Source organism: Thermobia domestica, chromosome 14 (assembly GCF_964235325.1).
Source record: "Thermobia domestica chromosome 14, izTheDome1.hap1.1, whole genome shotgun sequence".
In the NCBI taxonomy this organism is placed as follows: Eukaryota; Metazoa; Arthropoda; class Insecta; order Zygentoma; family Lepismatidae; genus Thermobia; species Thermobia domestica.
This window is the reverse complement of record NC_137467.1, coordinates 130,678,352-130,700,033: the sequence shown is the minus strand read 5'-3', so window position 1 is coordinate 130,700,033 and position 21,682 is coordinate 130,678,352. Positions and strand designations below refer to the sequence as shown.

Below are 21,682 nucleotides of genomic sequence, written 5' to 3'. Positions count from 1 at the left end.
CATGTGCCATGTGGCATAAAGATACTGCAAAAAATTTTAATAAATTAGATAATACAAATGCTGGTTTTCAAAAACGTGCTAATAAGGTGAAAAATAGTAAATCTTTTGAAATGTATGGTCGTCTTCATACGGATATTGTAAGTTTAGATCGTATGCTTCCTAACAAAGTAAGTTTGCGTGTAAAACTACATCGTAGTAAAGATAATTTTTGCTTAATGTCTGCTGAAAATACAAGTTATAAAGTTGCACTTGAGGAAATTATTCTTCATGTACGACGTATTGATGTAGCTGCAGATTTAGCTATGCAATTAAATACACGAATGGGTTCGGAAACAGCCAAGTTACCTCTGACGAGAGTGGAAACAAGATCTTATACTATACCTGCACAAGTAAAGTCTTACAGCCTTGATAATCTTTTCCTGGGTAATGTTCCTAAAGGCCTGATTATTGGTTTCATCTCCAACACAGCCTTCAATGGGAAATCACATCTTAATCCCTTTGAATTTCGAAACTTTAACGTTAACAAACTGCAATTACAAGTCGGTTCAAAATCATTTCCTCCCAACCCCCTCACACCTGATTTTAATAATAATTTATACCTTCTAAGTTACTATACTTTGATTTCAGGTACTGGTATATATTATCAAAATTATTCACATACTGTTACTCTTGATGAGTATCCAAACGGATATGCTCTGTATGCATTTATTCTATCTCCAACAGGAACTTTAGATGATAACACGTGGGATGTAGTACGCGATTCCCCTGTAAATTTAAAAGTATCATTTTCAGAAACTTTAACTGAACCTGTTACATGCATTGTGTACGCACAATTCGATTCTTTAGCACAAATAGACAAAGACAGAAATATTTATACTGATAACACCTTCTAATTTATTTAGTTGAGTACAATGCGGGTTGTTGTTCACTTCTCGGCGTATCATGATAACGAAGATGAGTTTATTATAAAAGAGCTAGCCATTGTAAATCCTGACGTTCCCTTTTTTCAAAATTGGGTTTTTAAACCACCATTTCCTTTAAATAACTTATCTGAGCCAATCATAAGCACAAACAAATATCTAGGTGAAAATGTGTATGGCATTACCTGGCACGAAGGGGATGTAGAATATTCACATCTTAAGGAAATTCTTCAAACATATTGTTCAAATACTACAACCATATACACATACGGAATAAATAGAAAGTGTTTTCTTCAAGAAATTCTTCAAAGAGAAGTTACAAATTTGGAAGAAATAAACTGTCCAAAGTATACTGCATTAAGTTTTCACGTTCATCGGTGTGCACATAATAAGCATCGTTTCGGACAATATAGATGTACTGTTCATGAAGCATTACTGTATAGTGAATATGTGAAAGTGTATGATTATGTGTTACATGTGAATAACAGTGATAATTACATACCTACTACAATTAAAAATAATCTTTATCATGTATAGTGATGAATTATTAAAAGTGTTACTAACTGATAAAGTGACTGGTGCAAGTGTTACTGGAATTTACCCTATTGACAAACTTCCTGTAACGGTAAAACCTCCTGCAGCACTTGTGATTAATCTTGATACATCTGATTCTGCTGGTTCCCACTGGGTTGCAGTGTACATCAATAAGAAAAAACATGGATACTACTTTGATAGTCTTGCTATGGACATTCCCAAGGAAATAAAAAACTTTTTGTCGAAAAATACTAAAATGTACTTTACAAATATTCAACAATATCAACATGATAATTCTGTGTTATGTGGTTATTTTGTCTTATATTTTCTGCATCATATTATTCGCACTCAATCATTTGAAAAGTGTTTAAAATTGTTTAACAAGAAAATTTTGAAAAAGAATGATGCTATTGTTTATAAACATGTAAACAAATTTTTAAAAAGAAAACACAAATAATTTTTTTTTATTTTTTTTTTATTATTTTTTTTTAAAATTTACATTTTTAATTTACAATAAATTTTTTAAACTTACACCCATGCATTTTATTTACAATTCCTCATTACAATCTTGATAATGCATTAGTTAATGCTGTTGATCTTTCATATTTCCACCAATAATTCAACTGTTGTGCATTACGATATGCACATCCTGATTTCTTTACAATACTTGTGTGAAAAGAACAATATTCATTAAATGTATTTCCACATAATTCATTTAATGAAGGACAATGTTTTGTTTCTAAATCAATGACATTATCTAATGCAAATATTCTTTTAATCCAAAGAGATTTCTCTAAACCTTTACAATAAAAGGTTGAATTCTTTGCGCATAATTGATATACAAGGTTTCGTATGCATGATACAGTATATCCAGTTTTGCTATTCCATTTCAATCCATGCAAATTTAATGTTAACCAGTCAATTTGTTTTTGACATCCTAGTGATAATAAATTATATTCAACTGGTGATTTTACCAAGCAATGGAAATTTACTGTATCATCGCATGCAGTTAAACAAAACTCACGAATAATAAATTCGTTATCAGACATTTTAAAACCTTGAATATCAATAATATACTGATTTACACATGGTGAAATTTCATTTGAATGAAAAATAAAAAACGGAATTATCTGTCCAACAAATTCTGTATTTTGTAAAAGATCACACGTTTTATGCATAAAGCATCGAAATGAGATTTCACTATGTTCTTGTTCAAACACTTCAAAGAGTTCACTAAGAGTTTTGTCAAGAGATAAATACTTCACTGCAAATGATCCAGTATTATGAAAATGTCTACATTCATGAGGAAGATGTAACTTGCATTCCACGCATTCCAATGGATTATTGTTGTGTAAGTATACTTTTATAGTTTTTAATACACAGTTCACATTAATGTTTTCACCATTACATAACACACATAAAACACTAGCACTATTTGAATACATTTTTTCAATCTGAAATATTCGCTTTCCGTTTGTCTTTTCTTATGAAGATCTCTAGTAATTCCGGTAAATAGTCTGTATCACTTAATAAATCCACATAGGCGTCATAAAATTTTTCTCTTGTTAATAGTCCGATAATATGCGTGTTTGCGTACAAATAAAACACATCATCTTCAACACTAGGACTTGCTATAATACTCCAAGCGCGGGTTTCCAATAATTCTGGACGCGTGGTCATACAATCATGATCAAAATCATGATTAGATCCTGTCGTACAACCCTCACATATTAGTGTTTCATTAAAATTCCATTTTTCAATAGCCTTCTTTATACATTCGCGATCCACTTTTTCACTATTACAACAACAATCTAAAGCCCAAAATCGTGATGTTCTTGATAATACAATTGGAGATGCTGGCGGTGTTGGTGAAACTGTTAGCGCTGGTGAATCTATTGCATCAAAATCAAATTCTTCATCTGACGATGATTCGTATATTTCTGTTTCAGCATCAGATATTGCTTCAATATTGCTATTGCAAAGATCCTTCTTCTCATACGACTGCATGATGTATCTTTATATATTTTGTCTCTTATAACCTGTATTTAAAGTATTTTCATAACCGCAAGGTAATCACGTGTTCGGTATTCCCAACATTAAAGTTATTTTTATTAGTTTGTCCCCAATTTGTGATGTTTATCTCCCACGTCCGCAATCTTCCTTTTGTTCACCTACCGCGGCGCCAAAGTTATTTCTATCAGTCTGGCGGTATTCTGTAATGTTTACCAATCGTGTCAACGGTCTTCCTTTGTATTTGAATTCAAGTTTTAGCAAGGCTCTGCAAGCACACATCACCACTCTTACCCAACCGGGTTTCCAAAAAGCGCGGGAAAAGTTCAGTTCATGTCTTAAGTTCATCAGCAGCAAACGTACGGAAACCACGCTCTGTATATACACCATCATAGTGTATCATACCGTACACAAAGTTTTGCCACGTTCACAACATAGTTGCTTTTAGGAGTATGCTATGCATACAAACCAACAAATTAAAAAAGTCACGTATGAATAAATATTTCCCTCCCATCATACAGTATTCAGCTCCAATAATAAGGGTCCCGGGTTCGATTCCAGTGCGTATCACACATTATAAGTGTTCTGAGCTTCTAATAAAATGGTTTCCTCCCACTTTATGAGATTTCATAAAAATCAAACCGTTAAATGTATATTGTTCGTGTAATCTTTTATTCTCTCTCTCACATATTGTTCGTGTAATCTTTTATTCTCTCTCTCTCACATATTGTTCGTGTAATCTTTTATTCTCTCTCTCTCACATATTGTTCGTGTAATCTTTTATTCTCTCTCTCTCACATATTGTTCGTGTAATCTTTTATTCTCTCTCTCACATATTGTTCGTGTAATCTTTTATTCTCTCTCTCTCACATATTGTTCAACATGTTATACATGTGAACGAATAAAATATTCTCTCAGAATGACGTATCAACAGATTTAATTCAAATTTCCATTATTATTATTATTATTTTTAAAAATAGCCAGTGTAAAGTCTCTACAAACACGTATACAAACTCGAAAAAAGATCACATGACCTTTTACATGTCAGCACAACTAAAAACAGAAATATAACAACTTTCCAAATCCATGTCATCAACCCCTAATGACCTACCAATCCGTTTGACAACATCCATTAAGGAAACATGTTAGAACATCATTATTACGTAAAGTACCGCTAACATTCCAGCTTTCGGGTGTAGAAGTACGTCAACCACTACTGAGATATACAAAAATGATCGATATTAGTGTCGAATCCATAGTTTTCTGGGTCACTGAGATGAACAGTGACACTTTCGATACCGCTTAAATTCAAATTCAGCCCTGCAACCTGGGGAAGGAGGAGAGGAGAGAATTCCTTGCTCTCCCATGGCCAACTTCATGCGGCAATGTCTCGAGTTGGAAATCCCGAAAATTTAAATGTTCTGGTTGAAGAATGCAAGATAAAAAAAAAAAACATCGTCTACAGCAGCAAATACTTGTTCCATTTAGTTAATCACAGTTTTGACATGGAAAGTAGTCATGTCTTAGTCACAAACAAATTCCGTATCATTGAAGTTCGAAACAAGTTTTTTATTTTTTAAAACAGATATAAAGAAGGAAAATCAAGAAATAAAGACAAAGGAGCTAGTTGCACTGGAATTGCAAACTGATATATGGAGATTGAAGCTCGACATTGAATTCTATGGAAAGGATTATAATCTTTCCCCTGCAGGTATGTTTGTATTATCTTTCACTAACATAATAGATTGTTATTAAAGAAGAAAAAAAAACAGACACAATGAGATTGTATTTGTAGTGTTTAGGCCTTTCAGAGTGCGAGTGCCCTTTCCCTCCCTTTCATTGTTCATTAGGGGGTAGCATACTTTAAATCGATTTGTTCTTTCAACAGAAAGGGGGCTGAAAATGATGCCATTGTGCGGGGCGGCAAATTGCCTTCGACACTGGCTCCCACTTTCTTCATTCCACTATTTCATTCATTATCATAATACCCGCTGTCCTTTGCTTTTTTAAAAACATAAACACGAGATGTTATAGGCCTACTAAAAAAAATGACATTGTCTTAAATAGTGATTAACATTCCCTTACAGTACCAAGAGTTTATTATGGTACGGTTGTATATACTTTGTTATTATGCGACAGGACAGACTGCTTGTAGAATTCGAACAATTACTTGGAATTTTGTCTTATGGAAGTACCCTGCACGGGAACTGCATCTGTGATCTCCCGCGAAGAAACTACACAATTATCTAACTAGCCACGAAGGGATAGCGTGTTGGATATACAGTATGTTGAATTGTAGGCCTATCTATTCGTGTTTTTAAACATGGCTTAAATAACCCTCAAGCTTTCTTACGCTCATTTATGTATTTGTAAAAGTAAGTGAAGCAAGCATGTGCCGTACCTCACAGTTTCTACCTGGAAGTACATAAATTCTTAATATATTATACGGTATTTTCTTCGTGTGAATTTCTTATTTGCGTGTAACCAACTACGTGAATTTGGTTGTTTTTTACGTAATCACATGGAAACAAATAGCTATATAAATACGAGTTTCACAATTTTTTGAGAAATTCGTTCAAGTTAGCACGCAATTATATGTTTCAATATCGTATTTCCTTGTTCCTGTAGACGGATGAAATCTGCCACCAAGTCATGAAAAAAAAGAAAAAAAAAAAAGATTTTTCCACGATTCACACACGAATATCTTCAGACTACCAAAATGAGTGGTGAGACATCAAACCAGATGTTCACCTGTGTGTCTCCCTTAAAACATATTATCAAGGACTCTTCAGAAACCTTCAAGCATTCTTTCTTTGAAACTGAAATATTCGTGAATTCCATTTCCTTTCCACAACCTTGTCATTAATAAGCTTCCACGGAGTTCCCAAGCTAGACTTTCGTTTTCCGGAGTATCTAGCCTCAAACGAGGGTGCACAATCGTTGTTATACGACTGTATACGGCTTCCTATTCGTCATAGGTTTTCGTGGTACCTCGAAGCGAGGTTAGTTAGAGCTCCTTCTGTACAACGGGGCATCGACCGCCTTGGCGTGTCGCTACCTCGCAGGGGAGTGGTAGTTGTGAAGCCAACAGCACCAATACACTGCTAGGCCTTTCATCGTAACGCTGGTGATTCGCCGACCATTGGTGTACAATTTGCCGACCAATCATTGGGAAAGTGCTGTCGAAAATATCCAATGTAAGTCCACAAATTATCTAAGATCTCTACAGATCGAGTTTTTCGGAGTTTGCCGGCAAGATTTGATTGTTTTTGGTTGAATTTTAACTGGATTGATAGGTTTCGATCCATCTTGACGAGAAACAAAGCGAGGAAGCCATGTTTGTTATTAGAAGTCTGTATTTAGGGTTAGTAATGGCGTTTTCCAAATATTCAAGTAGGTCAGAATTTCCTTCTTCGCTATTAGCAGAATAATGTTATTATTCTGTCTGTGATTTTTCAGTTCGTGATTTTGATGTGTTAATTTTTGGTATGTTATTGTTCAGGGCAAAATTGATGTATACGACGTATTTTCTGATAACTGCTTATTGCATGAAATGTGTTCATTTTGTGGAAATTTCGAAGAAGCTTTGCCTCGACGTACATGAATAAATCGAGTACGTGTGCGACAAGCTTAAATTTGTGTGTGTGTGTGATGAAGAACAACTATGATTTTGATTAGACTTTGTTTGCTCTAGCATTCGAGTGATCCTAGAATTACGTGCCCGACTATTCGTATTCAGGAAGTGTTGCATGAAAACGTATTAGTGTAGTGTAGTGATGGCTGATACCATAGCTAGCGTAATAGTTGGTTAAAGTTATGAGCAAATCATACTGGTTATATCAATTTTGCTGTAATTACTTTATTTCTTAAAGGTATGTTTATTTACAACTCCATGTACTTACGTCGCAACGATAATCTGTAGCACGTCAGAGTTCCTAAATCTATAACACGAAGGTATGACTGTGTCCTGTAGACCTATAATACTAATTGAAACTATTGAACGAAGAAATATGTTCATCTGCCTCGTAATATTTGCAAATTATCCTAGAGTTAGCAGTCTTCTAGTAATAGTATGCTGCCCAGTAAGTAAATCTTGGTAACAATTCAAAAAAACAGTGAAATTTCCAACTGGTGCGTTACTGAATTAATACAGAATTTTGTGCTGTGGCGTGATTCCTATCATTCGGAACATATTTGTTCAAATTCTGATGATGCCAACAAAAAAACACTATTTTAATTCTATCTGCAGCAGAACCAAGAAGTTCTTAATGCAATACTGTATTATTGCGTGTTAAGTTTGGTATGTGGTAATTCCTTCCTCAAAAGTGAAGATGTAACAGGTGTTCAAGTTTCGCACACTATAGTTTGGAAAAGTTACAGGTAAAATTCAATACTCTGCATGAAAATTCATATTTACAAGCATCAAATTTCTGCAGGAGACAGAATTAAATAAGGTACAAAGGAATACAGCGGTATTGTATGTTTACAAGTGTAGGGGTACTAGCGTAAAATCATTGCAAATGCCTTACGATGGATAAATAAATGAGTTCATATGAAAGATGGCTGTAATAGATACTATTTTCCGCCGGTAGTGTACTTTATTTCTACACAGTGTACAGAACCTGTATTTTGTTTACATGTGCAGCGTTACTAATGCAAAATAATAAGTGTTACCGGAACTCGTATCGTTTTCACTACTTTCGCTTACGCGCTCCCTTCGGACGCACCCCCGCTCGCCTCCAACTTCATCTTGCGCTAAGTGGGTTAAATAGCCTTCGTGCTTTCGAGTGACCACTTAGCACAGGTTGGTTTGTGTTTTGGACCAGTTTTTAGGTCATGCATCCGGACACCGTACATATACATGAGTCGTAAAGAAATTAAAACTTTTCAACAAACTAAATGGGGTAATGCCATGCCACCAGCGCAGATCTTTTGAAGAACAATAAGGAAATGGAGAAAGGAGCAAGGATTTACTTTGACTCGGACAGTGACTTCAGCTGGTTCTTATAGGTTCAGTCACGTCCTGGAAGTGTTTGTGCCTCAGTCACTTGTTGGTATTGTTTGTGCCTTTGATGCTGTCACGTGGTATGTAGTCTGCTTTTCACACAGCTTTACGTTAGGAAACATAGCTGAGCGAGCGTTGGCGAGTGAAAGGGGTTAGAAGCCCCACAGGGCTCGTTTTATTCCACCTTTACCCCCATGTTAATACCACGTGACATTACGTCACGATCGGGTGGAGCAACTTCAATGTGACTCCTAAAATGCTCCGGGAACCGGGTCAGATGAATCTGTTGCAGTCACTGACCGAGTCAAGGTAAAAATTTGCCGAGAAAAAGTCATAATTTTTCAACAGCTATTTCCAGTGGTGCGTTTTCATAACTTGACCTGCACTATGTTAAATTACGGTCAGTGAGGGTAATTATGAGACAGATTTTACAAATTTTCCACGTTACTCGGCGTACATTGGATTTGAAAGCAGTTAACGTAGGCAGCAGTTTATGATGCCAATAGAATAACAATTTGCTGTCAAGAAATTTTCTTTTATCTCATAAGTTGAATATCAAATTTGTGCTGTCTCATAATTTCCCTCCAAAAGTGTAATATGAGACATCGGGTGGGTAATTATGAGACCTATTGTTCCCTTGTTTTGCTGAGTTGCAAGAAAATAACTAAAGAAAGTGAAAATAACTACTAATGTTATTCTAACATTTTTGTGAGTTGACTATAATAGGCCTATAGACTAGTAGGCTATATTGGGGAGAGAGTTTCACGTTACAGAACAGGCTTGTGAAACAGATTTAGACCAAGTTCTAGGCTGTTCACTAAAAAACAACTTAGGCTGCTGCTATTTCTTTAAAAAGCCCAAGGGACAAACTCAACTCAACTGCTGATATACCAGGCTTCCATTAACGTCTATTAATTTCACAATAGTGATATTACTGCACGAGCGGATATAAAAGTTAATGATGGGATTTCAAATTTTAAAACTTTTTTTTTTTAAATGAGTTTGTTAAAAAAAAAAAAATGTTACATCCAAACTTTTGTAAACAAACTTAAAAATGTAGACAGAGCATTGTGAAGAATGTTACTAAATGCTTGTGCTCTTATTTTTTATTTATCATACATGGCTGAAGATCACTGAGGGGGGTGTCTTTTAATTACCCTCCATAGGCAGTGTCTCATAATTACCCTGACACCCGACTTGTTTTGTGGGGGGCGCGGTAACTCAGTGGTAGAGCGTTCACCTCCGATGCTTGTGGTCCCTGGTTCGATCTCAGCTCGCGCCGTGTGGACTTTGTGGTGGACAAACACCGTGCTCTGGGTTTTCTCCCGTTCCCTCACTTCCTTCATTTCTAATCATTACCGTCTTCTTTAGCCTAACCGGCATAACTGTGGGACGTAAAACTAAAGATTTCATTTCATTTTTTTTTTCGATTTGTTTTGTACGTGTAGATGTTTTAAAATCAAGAAAGACTTGCTTTGAACAATATACGTTTTCACGTTATGCGCGCTAATGGCATTTCGCGTATTTTTTTTTTTTTTTATAGTTTAACGTCCTACGTTTATGTAGGAAGACGGTGATGGTGAGATGGAGTGAAGCAAGTGAAGGGAAACTGGACAATCCTGAGTAAGCTCACGTACATGATGGTTGTCCATGGGATTGAACGAGCGCACCAAAGATTAGGTCTGTACCACTGATCCACCGGGTCCCGTAACGCGTAAAATAATGTAATGGTCAATAGTTAAGAAACAAAATTAAAGGAAGTTCCCGAAACCTCACTAGAAAGCAAAAATGTTCGATCAGCGTGGCCAACTGTGAAATATAATTAGTAATGTAGTTGACAACATTGTCAAAACGCAATGTGATTTGTGCGAGAATGTTGAGTTATATATAGTTGTTCCCCCAATCTCCAGTGTTACTTCACAAACTATAGCTGAGCAAGTCACAGCGTTCGAGGAGGGTTAGAAGCCCCGCAGGACTCGTTGTCTTCTTTATTACAATTTAGACAAAAACTAAGTACTTGGTTCTAGAGCCATGAAACTAGTTGGGGGAGATGCTAAATGCCATCTGTTCGTGTAAATGCATTGTGATATATTGCGTGATAGCAACCAGGAGAATTTGAATAACTGTTTAGAAAACGCACTGTTCTTCTAATCTTGCACAATTGAGACCACCATTTACGAAACTGAACTTGCGCACGATACAAGGAGAACTGGCGGATTACTGAATAAGTACAAGAGTGATGCATATTATTCCTGATTTTTTGTGGTACTACAAATGTCAACATAAGAAGCATGATTTCTCCCCCCCTTTCCCGTACTACAAGTAAATAGTACGAGATGTGCGACATTTCACAGAAGGTTCTTGCATTTCTTAATGATTGCAAAGACTGAAACACTGCCTACTATAAAATTGATGGTATGTATTTGTTTTAAGATCTTCAACTATTTCCGTTGAAATATACAGGTATATGCAAGTTAAAACTTAAGAAGGCATAGAATTTAGCTTCATAAAATTTAATCGGGGGTTAACAGAGATAAAACATGAAACACGCTGGTCCTGTTCGCGGGAAGCATGGACGTTTAATGACTACTTATCATATATTGATGCCTCTATGCTTTTTTCCATATTTCTAAATTTTATCCTCTGTTAAATTTGATTATTCCTTGTACGAGGTTGTGTCATGATGTTCAGATAGAATTCTTGTACACGCCGAGTTGACCCGTAATTTGTGGATTTGTGTTTAGCATTATCATTCGTAAATGTGCTGCTTGCAGTTGCCTGTAAGTCGATAGCTCTCGTCAACCGATTGGCAATACTATTACGTTTCGAGAGTTGTCCCCTGGCGAACGTGCTAAGAGCCAAGCATGATTTACCCCCCCCCTTTTTTTTTTTAATACTTTGTGATACTAGTAGGAAATTCGACGAAAATAAATATATAAACTTTACTTTAGGATTAAAATTGGCATGAACGTATGGGATGGTCTACTTAAGTGGTCTGCTAAATTTAGTGAACGTTCTACTGATGAAATACCGCGAATTTATAAATGGCGTCATATCGAATACCGGTAAACTGAATAGGAGGATATGCATTCTCTGTTGTGGCAGTCAATTGACAACTAGTAAAGTTCGGTATCAGTGGCTTTTTTTTTTTTGGGAGGGGGGGGGGGGCTGTGGTAAGTGATAGCACTAATTGACTCAATAAATAAATAAATTATACTAAAATGTCCGGCTGTATGGAGTCGGATAGAGTGGTCTGATACCTCATGAGGTCTCACGATCTCTGAGAATGTATTAGTACAGCCTTCGATAGGATAACACGTGACGCTCTGAAACTTGGCAACCAGTGTTGCACGTGTAAAATGCAACTACACAAATTCTTTGTTCGATGTTCGTTTGTTTTTCAAGCAACCTGGAAGTATATAGTTGCTGCGAGAACGTGAGGAACACTTGTTAATTTGTCACAGTAAATTAACGTGTCACGTAAATGGAATTGTATACGTCGTCTTTGTGCATCCTGTATTTGTTAGCATTGGTTAGCTGATTGTATAATAACTTAACAATATTTCGGATTTTTCCCTGCTATTTATTGACGGAATCAATTCAGGATAACGTTCCGAGGACTTGTGTTGATAACTGCATTATGCGAATAGATAAAGTTTCATTTGGAGGTATAATTTGTAAACATGGTAAATGCAATATCCATATATTACTGATGATTCACTACTCAAACGCATGCATCAAATAACTGTAATGTAATTCCAAGTCTCAAGACGAGTATTCAAGACTTCATAAGATAGGAGTGCTTAGGTAAAATATCATAGTGTTCACATTCTGGAAAATCAGGGAAGTGAATTTTAGTTAGGGAAACCAAAGAAAATGCTTATAAAATCCGGGAAAATACAGTAGAATACGCTGAATCTCTTCAAAATTCCCTCTCAAGTCTTACATCAACGCATTTTATATGCAAAATCCGAAGAGAAAGTTGGACTTTCCCTTGGATTGCGTACGTGCTATCCAGTATCATGGATATTTTAGCTTATTGTTGTCTACCTCTACCTGCAACAAGAAGACTTCACTCTGTTTACGTTACATTCACTTCATACGCAAGAATTACACACTTACGTAAATTACACAATTTTATATTTAAACTCTGTTTTACTTTCATCCCAATTCCCGATGAGAACAGTCAGGACCTATGCTAAGAGTTCATGTTACATGTTTTGCTGATGGTAGTGGTAAAGCCAGTGGAAATATTGCTGGGATAAAAATACATATGCAAGCACGACGCAGAAACTCAAATAAGTTATTACCAAAAGTTGAGAACGGTAGTGATGAAAGAAGTTTACAGGGTTTAATGTATGTGTCAGCGTGTAACGTTGACTATTCGTTTACCTTTCATATCTGACTCGTTTATCAGAGCAGTTATAAAGAATAAGCCACAGAAATTATTACAGAATTTAAATTTATTGGATATTATCTTCGCGTAACTTAAGGTCTTCTGAAATAATAGCGAACACTAAGTTGTTTCACATAAATTCAAAGAGCGCGTTTGAGTATAAAACCAGTAATACTTACTTATGGAAACTATTTGATGCACATCTGTTATTACAAAAGATGTTCCTACCTTTTATCCGGAAGTTTATAAACTCATAACAGCATTCACTTTCAGGACATCATTGGACCCTTTCTATGCTATCATTGGACCTAGTCTATTATTACACCGCCCACTAAAATATGGTTGCAGGTTCTGTCCGTGTTTAAAAACCCATTCTTCAATATAAAACATTTGTAAAGAGGAAATAGTTGATTCAATCACACTACCGTTTTTAAAATTTATTGTGGTTAAAGATGTGAGCATTGTATCGCATATGGAAAGGAAACTTATATTCAGACTCACCTCTATATTTCATTGGGGAAACCTGATGTTCCGTACGTATTTTCGGAAATTGTACGTACCTGGAGATAGAATAAAGTTTACATCGAAAAGTGTCAAACGTAAACAGGTTTACCTTGGCATGCAACCAATCAGGAGTATTTACTAATGGATGCTATAGAATGCGAATTTGAATATTCGTTTATGTATTGCGTATTTTATAGCATCCTTTAGTAAATACTTTGGTTGCAAGCCAAGGCAACACTGTTTAAGGTTCAAACTCTTCACTGTAATGTTGAGTCTATCTAGGACATAAATTTCTTAAAATGAAAAGAACACGATTTTCTCAGGTACAGAGCTGAGTTTAAACATTCGTTTACTTTCCATGTGATCCAGTATTTACGTCTTTGACCAAAAAACTTCACATAGCGTTGGTTGATGCGATTTTTTTTCCTTTTTACAAAAGTTTTGTATTGAAGCATGGGTTTTTAAGGACGGGCAAAAACCTGTAACTGTGATTGTGGGCGGTGTAGTAGTAGTAGAAGATGCATTGAAAAAGATTCAATGAAGTCCCGAAATGGAATGCTGGTATGAGTTCATAAATATAAAGTTCGGGATGCAAGATATGAGCAGTTGTTCTAATAATAGAGTAAAAACTTTCGACATTCTTTTTAAATTTGTAGATCAGCAAAAGTTAAACCGAATGCAAAATATCTTCTGTAATGCTTATTTTCCAACCCATTATTTGTCAATGTTCTGGTACAGGTGAAATGCATTGAAATAAAAGCAGCGCAGCATGTACAGTCGATGTGAAAGTTTTAAAACAATATGAGTAACTTTTAATTCTTATTTTTTCAGTGGTTACTCGAAAGAGTTTCCAACTCGATGTAAGGTATTTGAGGGAAAGACAAAATGGAGCAACAGTTGGCAGCTTCTGGTGCAGGAGGAGGTGAAGGGCAAGTGGCCGTTATGCAGGCTGTTTCCGGAGCAGTTTCCGCATCTGGTGGCCAGCAAGTTCAGGTAAGAAAGAATTTCTATAGCTTGGAATAAGTGATACGTCTTGCTCTATGCCACGTTGATCAGTAACATAGGACTGTGTGTACCCTCGCAAATGACGAGAACGCGCTTCGATATTTTTCTTATTAATCTTGCTCAATTTTAGAAAAATTGAAAGGGTAATGCTTAGTTAATAATATTATAGTCAAATTTGAATACTGCTCATCTAGTTTTGGTACGTATAAGTTGAATAAAAGTGGTGCTCATTCCAGCTTTGCAACTACATCTGCATACTTCCAGAATAGTCTTGTGGAGTGAAGTGAAAGCTACGGAACTAAGATAGTAAATGATACATAGCAACTAGGGGTACTGTAGACCGTATCTGAGAAATGTTCCAAAGTCAGTTTTATTTAAATTTCTTAGTAGCAAGCACGTTTGAAAAATCATTAAATGTACTAAAATTCTAATTTCGTTATGTTAGATTTTAATAATACAATAATACTTTTTACAGAATTTAACTTCTCTCTTTATTCGAACTTTTAGAAACTCTTCTTATTTCTTTGCTAACATTTTCCATTTGTTCAGGATAATACAAGATACATACATGCTTAAGCTGTACTTAAATCATTGTTTTTCTCTGCTTATTTAAAGAGGACAAAAGTAATGTTTTGATATCGTATTCCTTGGATTTTAGCTATAATATATGGTCCTTGCGTTGTAATTACAGATGAAATAAATAAAAAAAATCATTAAAAACTAAATGCTTAATAGATCTCGCTCGTGCTACTGCGTTATAATTATTTCGTTTTCGCTGATCCAGTTTTAGAAAATATATATTTTTGCACAGTTTGTTCTTTTTTTCTAGTATGTTGTTCATGAATATTAACCCCTTACATGCGTAATTTTTGGAAAATTTTGTTGCAGGAGTGGCCTTACTTATATTACGCATGCTGTTTTCTAGGCACGTGGTGGTAACCCGTAATAAAACGAAAAACTTTGTTCGTTTCTTCTTGTGTTCTCCGTATAGCGTAAATTACTCAGGGGTTATACCATTTTCAAACTACGTTGATTTTTGCAGAAATAATAATAAAAAAAAAAAAGTTTTAGAAATGTGAAAAAAATTATGCCAATGAGGCAAAACTTTCTTCTGAAATACGGAGTTGACACAAGTTACAGGAGCCGGTATGTTTGCGGGTTACGCACGTAAGGGATTAAATTGAAAATAACTTCAGAATGTTAAAAAATTGAAATTCTTGTTATAGCTTTGTTATAATTCAGTTTTCTGAGCAATGTATGTACAATTATGAAAAAAAAAAAGCTTACTCGTAATATTTTTCGGACTAGAATTGTTGGTACCTTGACCTCTTAAATTGAACTGCAATATTAAAGGGAACATCTAAAAGTTTTTTTTTTTTTTTCTTATCGGGTAAGAAATTCGACACTGCACCAAATACTAGTCCATTCTACATGGACATGCCGTCTTGTCGATTTACTGGACCTGGAGCAAAAGTAAATTGCGAAGCTAATCGTGTAGGTGAGAATTCGAGATCCAGCATGAACAAATTTTGAGCCAACTTTGACACTCTTATATCAATGATAGTTAACTCACTATGAAAATCTTCACGAAAAACGCGTGTGCTAGCCACTAGATTGGCGTAGAGGGCCTAAATGAAATGATTAACATAACTGAGTCCACGAGAAATACATTTTTTCGTCTCGTCCCGTAATATTTTGTAGAAATAGTCTCGTCTCAGTTCTCCGAAATATTTTCTCGGAAAGTTCTTCGCCTCATTTTATAAATTTTTGTTCTAAATTTATGCCCCGATTTTTCTTTTAAGTTTATCTAGGTTATCAGACTCCTTCCGCGTCATGAAAAGTCTATGAAGGGATATGATATAGCAACCTTCAAATCGACTTTTGTATCTTTAAACTTTGATAAATACAGTCACTTTATCAGTTCATAACTTTATTATGTAAATCGTGCAACACCCATACACTGTTTGAGATCTAATACTTAAGTGAACTAGTGTTGCCCACAAGTCTATGAAGTTTATAGTCTCGAATATGAAAATGTATTTGTCTTCTCATTGGCAACACTATTCTTGGTTGTGTAGTATATTGTGTGAAGGCAATAACTGGAGTAAAGTATCAATGAATTCACCAAATTTGTTAATAGTGGTTTCAAGAAAAGTAGCGACTTATTTCACGAGGCTAAAATATACATGGCTTGGATTTGTTTCGGAACGCAGAATTTTTGATGTTTGTGCAGTGTTATTCGTAAACTGTAGAGCTATTTGAATTAGGAGATAGCGAACTCCGATGATGAATGAAGAAGAAAGAATGACGTTAAAGCCGAATGCGGTGATCACTTATCACCTACTTGAACATACACCATCTCATTCGCTCCTCGGGGCTGTAGCGGGAGAAAGTTCATTACGTTAATTATTCTGCAAGAAATAGTAAAGTATTAAGAAGAGAACTATACAGTTGAAAAACCTGCAGTGTGGTTTCAGTACTAAATGAGAATGAGGAATTAAAAACCTTTTCGATGTTGGTCTTATGTTACTACATTAATGCTGTATTTCAGTGCTTAACTGAAAATTGTGTTTATTTGTATTTAAAATCACTTTTAAATACTAGGTTGTGCAGGTGAGCCAAGGTCAAGTTCTTCAAAGTACAGGTGGTCAACAGATCATGGTACAAGCAATACCTCAGGGGGCACAGACCATTCAAGTTGCTGCACAAGGCGCTCAGGCATTGCAACAAATCCAGGTGGTTCCAGTATCCAGCCTCCAGGTAAGTGGCAACGGTTGTGCAATCTGTTTGTTATCGTAAATATAGACGAATTCCTTTTTTTTTTTTTTTTTTTTTCAATTAGGAGTCGGCTGGTAGACTTTTTGTTAGAAATAGCATTTCTCAAACTATGGCCCTCTTACATTACTGTTTAAGAAAAAGAGGCGAAAAAGCTGAATACAACTGAATTGCATATCATGCAATTACTAAGAGGTCACTTGCCACAATTGAAAAGTTTTTGTGCACCATGGCCTTCAGCGAACCTCTACATCTTTACTTACAATTTTGTGTAATACCGTCCATCAGTTGTAGCCTTTTTTCGCTCCATTCTTTTCTTCGTACTACCATACTTGACACGTTCCGTGTGATATAGTTCCATCTCAGTCAATGTCTTATCCAGTTTCTTTCTCTTTTTAGTTACTTCTAAATTGTTCTTTTCTCCCCAGCGATTTCTAACACCCTTTCAGTCATTTACCGTTCTTCCCAACTAGTCTCTCTATTCTTCTCGACACCTATATTTTGAAAACCTCCAGTATTTTTCATCGCCTTTGTGTAATGTTCATATCTCTACCCCATAGAGTACAACACTCCATACATTACGTTTTTATGAATCTTAACTGTCTATTCAAGGAACCACAAAACAATGCTCTTCCTCCCAAATACCCCTTTCGTCATTCGTATCATTCCATTTATTTCACTTTGCACTTCATGTCCTTACCAATACTTCCACGTATCAAAAACTAGTCACCACCTCGTACTCATTTTCTCTCCTCGTACTTTATATTTATAGAAGTCGATATAGATTATACAAATGATGAATTTAATAAAGAAAACATACACATTGTTAGTTATTGTACGTATATTATTAAAAAAATATTGTTGATAGCCGTTAATTATTCAGAAAAACTAATGGTATTTTTTCCTAATGGAGTTTTGATTAATGCTATCTTAAAGATATAAGTATAGTGGCATAACATTAAAAAAAAAAAAAAGAAAAGAAAAAGAAAAAAGTACGGTGGTAACTCGTAGAACATTTACTAATAAAAGTGGTCCCCTTTTGATAACTGTTCTAAGGCCACTATAAGGCTCACCAGCAAATTCAAACCTCTCTCTGAAATGAGTATTATATATTTCGTTATTATTAGTCTAAAAGGCAGAACTATAATACAGTACTTTATAGAAGGATTTTGTTTCGTATTGCGCTTACATGGAAATTCGCGCATGCACCTCCGTAGAAGACAAATGTTTCTTATAATTCCATAAAGAAGAGGCTTCTGTACGTGAGCAGCTAAACTCTGTTGTCATCTTCAAGGGTAAAGGAATAAATAGGGTTGATGCAAAAAAATGATATGATATTGTTTATTAATAATAAGATACAAATGTGCAAAATATATATACAATATAAAGATACATTTTTTTTTTTTTTTTTTTCAGAGTGGAGGTACAACACAGCAAATTGTTATCCAGCAGCCGCAACAAGCACAACTTATTCAAACTCCAGACGGACAGACTTTTATATATCAACCTGTTCAGATTGAAGGACAGAGTGGGGTTGTTCAACAGGCGCAACCAACAGGTAAGAGTTTTAAACATGTAAATTACTATTGGAATGCTATTCGTAATGTATTATTTCTTAAACCATGGTGTTGTTGTTTCCCTCTGTACTAGATACGCATGTAATTTTATTTATTTATTTTAATTGTTAGACACTTTTTTTTTTCTGAGTGCTGATCAATGGAAACAGTAATTCGAGTGTTTTAATTAACAATTTTTGAGGATATCGTGAACTGAAAGCCATTTACCTCGGGGGACGTTAAGCTGAAAGTTTTTTGTAAATTTCTATTCATTTGCAGATTTCGAACTTGGCAACTTATCTAAACAAACAATGTCTTCTGTACTTTTAAGGACTGGCAATTTAGCTTCTGTATAGGCCCTCATAGGATTTTCAGAGATCTTCCAAAAGCCAAGTTCGTAGCGAAAAGAAAACAAAAGTTATTTGTTCCATAATAGGGATGCAATATATATATATAATATGACCTCGTAATACACTAATACACGCTTAATCTAATCGTCTCGTCTAGCCTAATTTTTTTTCACTGCTTCTGAAGTTCCAGAACGCATTCTGTAAATATTATGACTTCTAAACTTTTTTTTAATAAAGTAAAATAGAGAAAAATTTACTTGAAACGGTCTAATCAAATTCTAAATTTTGGGAAGTTTCCTTTAGTTAAATTGAGCTACTTGTAATCCTCACTGAGGACAAAGAAACCCATATGAACACAGGTAATCCCATCTTTCTAGTTCGTAGACAGTGTTTTCCAACTTTATGGCACAAAATACATTTGAAGACAGCTTCGTGGTATCAAACTTATTTTGCAATTCTGATCCCATTTCTCTCGAACGCGTCAATATGTGACTTAGCAAATTTAGCACAGGTAACAAAAGTAGGTTAACCCGCGCGAATGAGTTGTCTATCGAAGAGTCTACTGTAATTACGATAAAAACTAATTAGTGTATTAAAGTGATGTAAACGCAGATTGCGAACCATCAGTGAATTTTCGTATCTTTCCAAGAGCCGCTATTGTCAAGCCGTGTTGTTAGTTGTTGAATAAAATTTATCTGAGTTTAGAGAAGTGCTAATGTAGATGGCGTCACTACTCTCTAAGCTATCTGTGTATTTTGAAGGGAATGGAAATATTCAAAATAATTCAATCAAACTCAACAGATGCAAACTTTGTCTAATAACAAGTTTAAGAAATAGTCAGAAAATAATTGTGCTGTTTCAGGTTTTTTTTCCCCCTTTCCTTTCATTGTTTCAATGAGTTCCATTCTTCGAGACATGCTTTCAAAGAAAGTGATTATATTGATCTGTATTATGAACTAATTTTGAGGACATTAATTTTATTTTGTGTAGTGGACTTAAAGAAGTGCATTTCGTTTCATTTCTGCGTTTTCTTTCATTTTACGTTACAATGGAATTTTATTCACTTTTGAACTTCCATCCGTGGGAATTACTGCGATAACGTATTCTCAAAGACTACTTATACGTCATGATAGTTCTTCAGCCAATGAGTATATGTGCAGACAAAATGAATAAAAATTTGTATGAATTGAGGGTTCCGAGGCTACATTTTACGCCTGAGTTCCAGACCTGTGGTCGTTGCTTCGTGAGAGAAACGGGAAGAGCAATACCTTATTTTACAAGATGGAGAAAGAGTTAAATAGATCTGCGTTGTGCTAGTTGTTTAGGGGGGCATACTACTGAATATTTTTCAAAGCTAACAATTTTTCTTTTGCCCGTTTTTCGTAAGTGAAAAGAGATAATGAAATGTAACTTACCATAATAATAGATAATGTTATTCTACACCCAACAATACAAATCAGAAGAATTTTCAGTGTTGCCATCCATAGAAATTGCTATGTGACCAGAATTTGAATTACCCAAAATTCTAGGTTAAAGCAGCAACCCAAAATTCTAGGTTAAAGCAGCAACTAGAAAAAAGAACCCATATGTATGGCAACTTTGAAAATTCTTCCGATTCGTATTTTTGGGTGTAGAATAACATTATCTATTATTGTGGTAAGTTACATTTCATTATCTCTTTTCACTTACGAAAAACAGACAAAAGAAAAATTGTTAGGTTTAAAAAAAATATTTAGTAGTCTGCCCCCTTAATTCTTCTATTATATTTATTTATTTTTTTTCATTCGACTTTTACTTTTTGTTAGCCTACAACAAATAATGTATGTAGCTGTTATAAACATCTCAAATACAATCAATTGAATTGAGAGTGCATTTGATTCAGTGACTTCCTCGTTGTTTGTTGTGTGCATAGTCTGCCTAGTATAAGCGAGCTCCTTCATGGCTAAGTGGTTAGCGTACGCACCTTTGTCGTGGGTGACCCGGGTTCGATTCCCGGCGAGAGCTCATGTTCGTTCCACGTTAATCAGTAGGTCCCGTCCCATATAGCCTCGTTGCTAGGAAGGGCGTTAAACTCAGTTCAATTTCGCCTACTACAAGTTTCTTTATACTATGTTAATCAAATTGCTGAAGTATATTGCTTTCAATATAACTCATAATTAGAGACTGGATATTTAGATATTAAAAACCTGGGAAATAGGCATTTAAAATTTTAAAAAAATAGTCATTAAAATGTAAGTCGAGATAATGAAGATAAATGCTCAATACAATAAAAGAATAAATTCAAGCCATAGATAATGTTCAAGAAATATAGAAACGTACCTGTTTGTTAGTATCTTTTTTTATTGTATATATAAAAAGTATGCTTGACATGTATTCCCATGTATATTTAGTAAATACATCCTTTACAGTACTTTACACAACACTTTACAGTACACACAACAGTCCAAAGTTTACAGCACTTTATTAGTACACATAGCGGTCCAAAGTTTTACAACATCTTATTACTACAAACAACACTTACATTTATCGGAAGAGGCAGAATACTTTATTGAAATACTAAATTATATATTTTCCCCCAATAAAATCTTATTTTGAAGAAAGTGCATAGAATAGGCAATATTAGGCAC

The 21,682-nt window shown here is 35.0% G+C and overlaps 1 protein-coding gene across 6 annotated transcripts in view; it reads left to right on the top strand.

Moving 5' to 3' along the window:
* The first annotated feature begins 6,502 nt into the window (after nt 1–6,502).
* Nucleotides 6,503–21,682, top strand: part of Nf-YA (nuclear factor Y-box A) — a 35,508-nt gene continuing 20,328 nt past the window's right edge. For 4 of the 6 annotated variants that reach the window (XR_014128262.1, XM_081738824.1, XM_081738825.1 and 1 more), the window contains exons 1-4: nt 6,503–6,661; nt 14,201–14,362; nt 16,979–17,134; nt 18,566–18,707. Coding sequence is in view for 5 of the 6 variants with exons in the window: in XM_081738824.1 (XP_081594950.1) it covers nt 14,255–14,362; nt 16,979–17,134; nt 18,566–18,707 (406 nt within the window). In the remaining variant the exon portion in view is untranslated. The other 2 variants (XM_081738822.1, XM_081738823.1) reach the window with 2 other exon arrangements.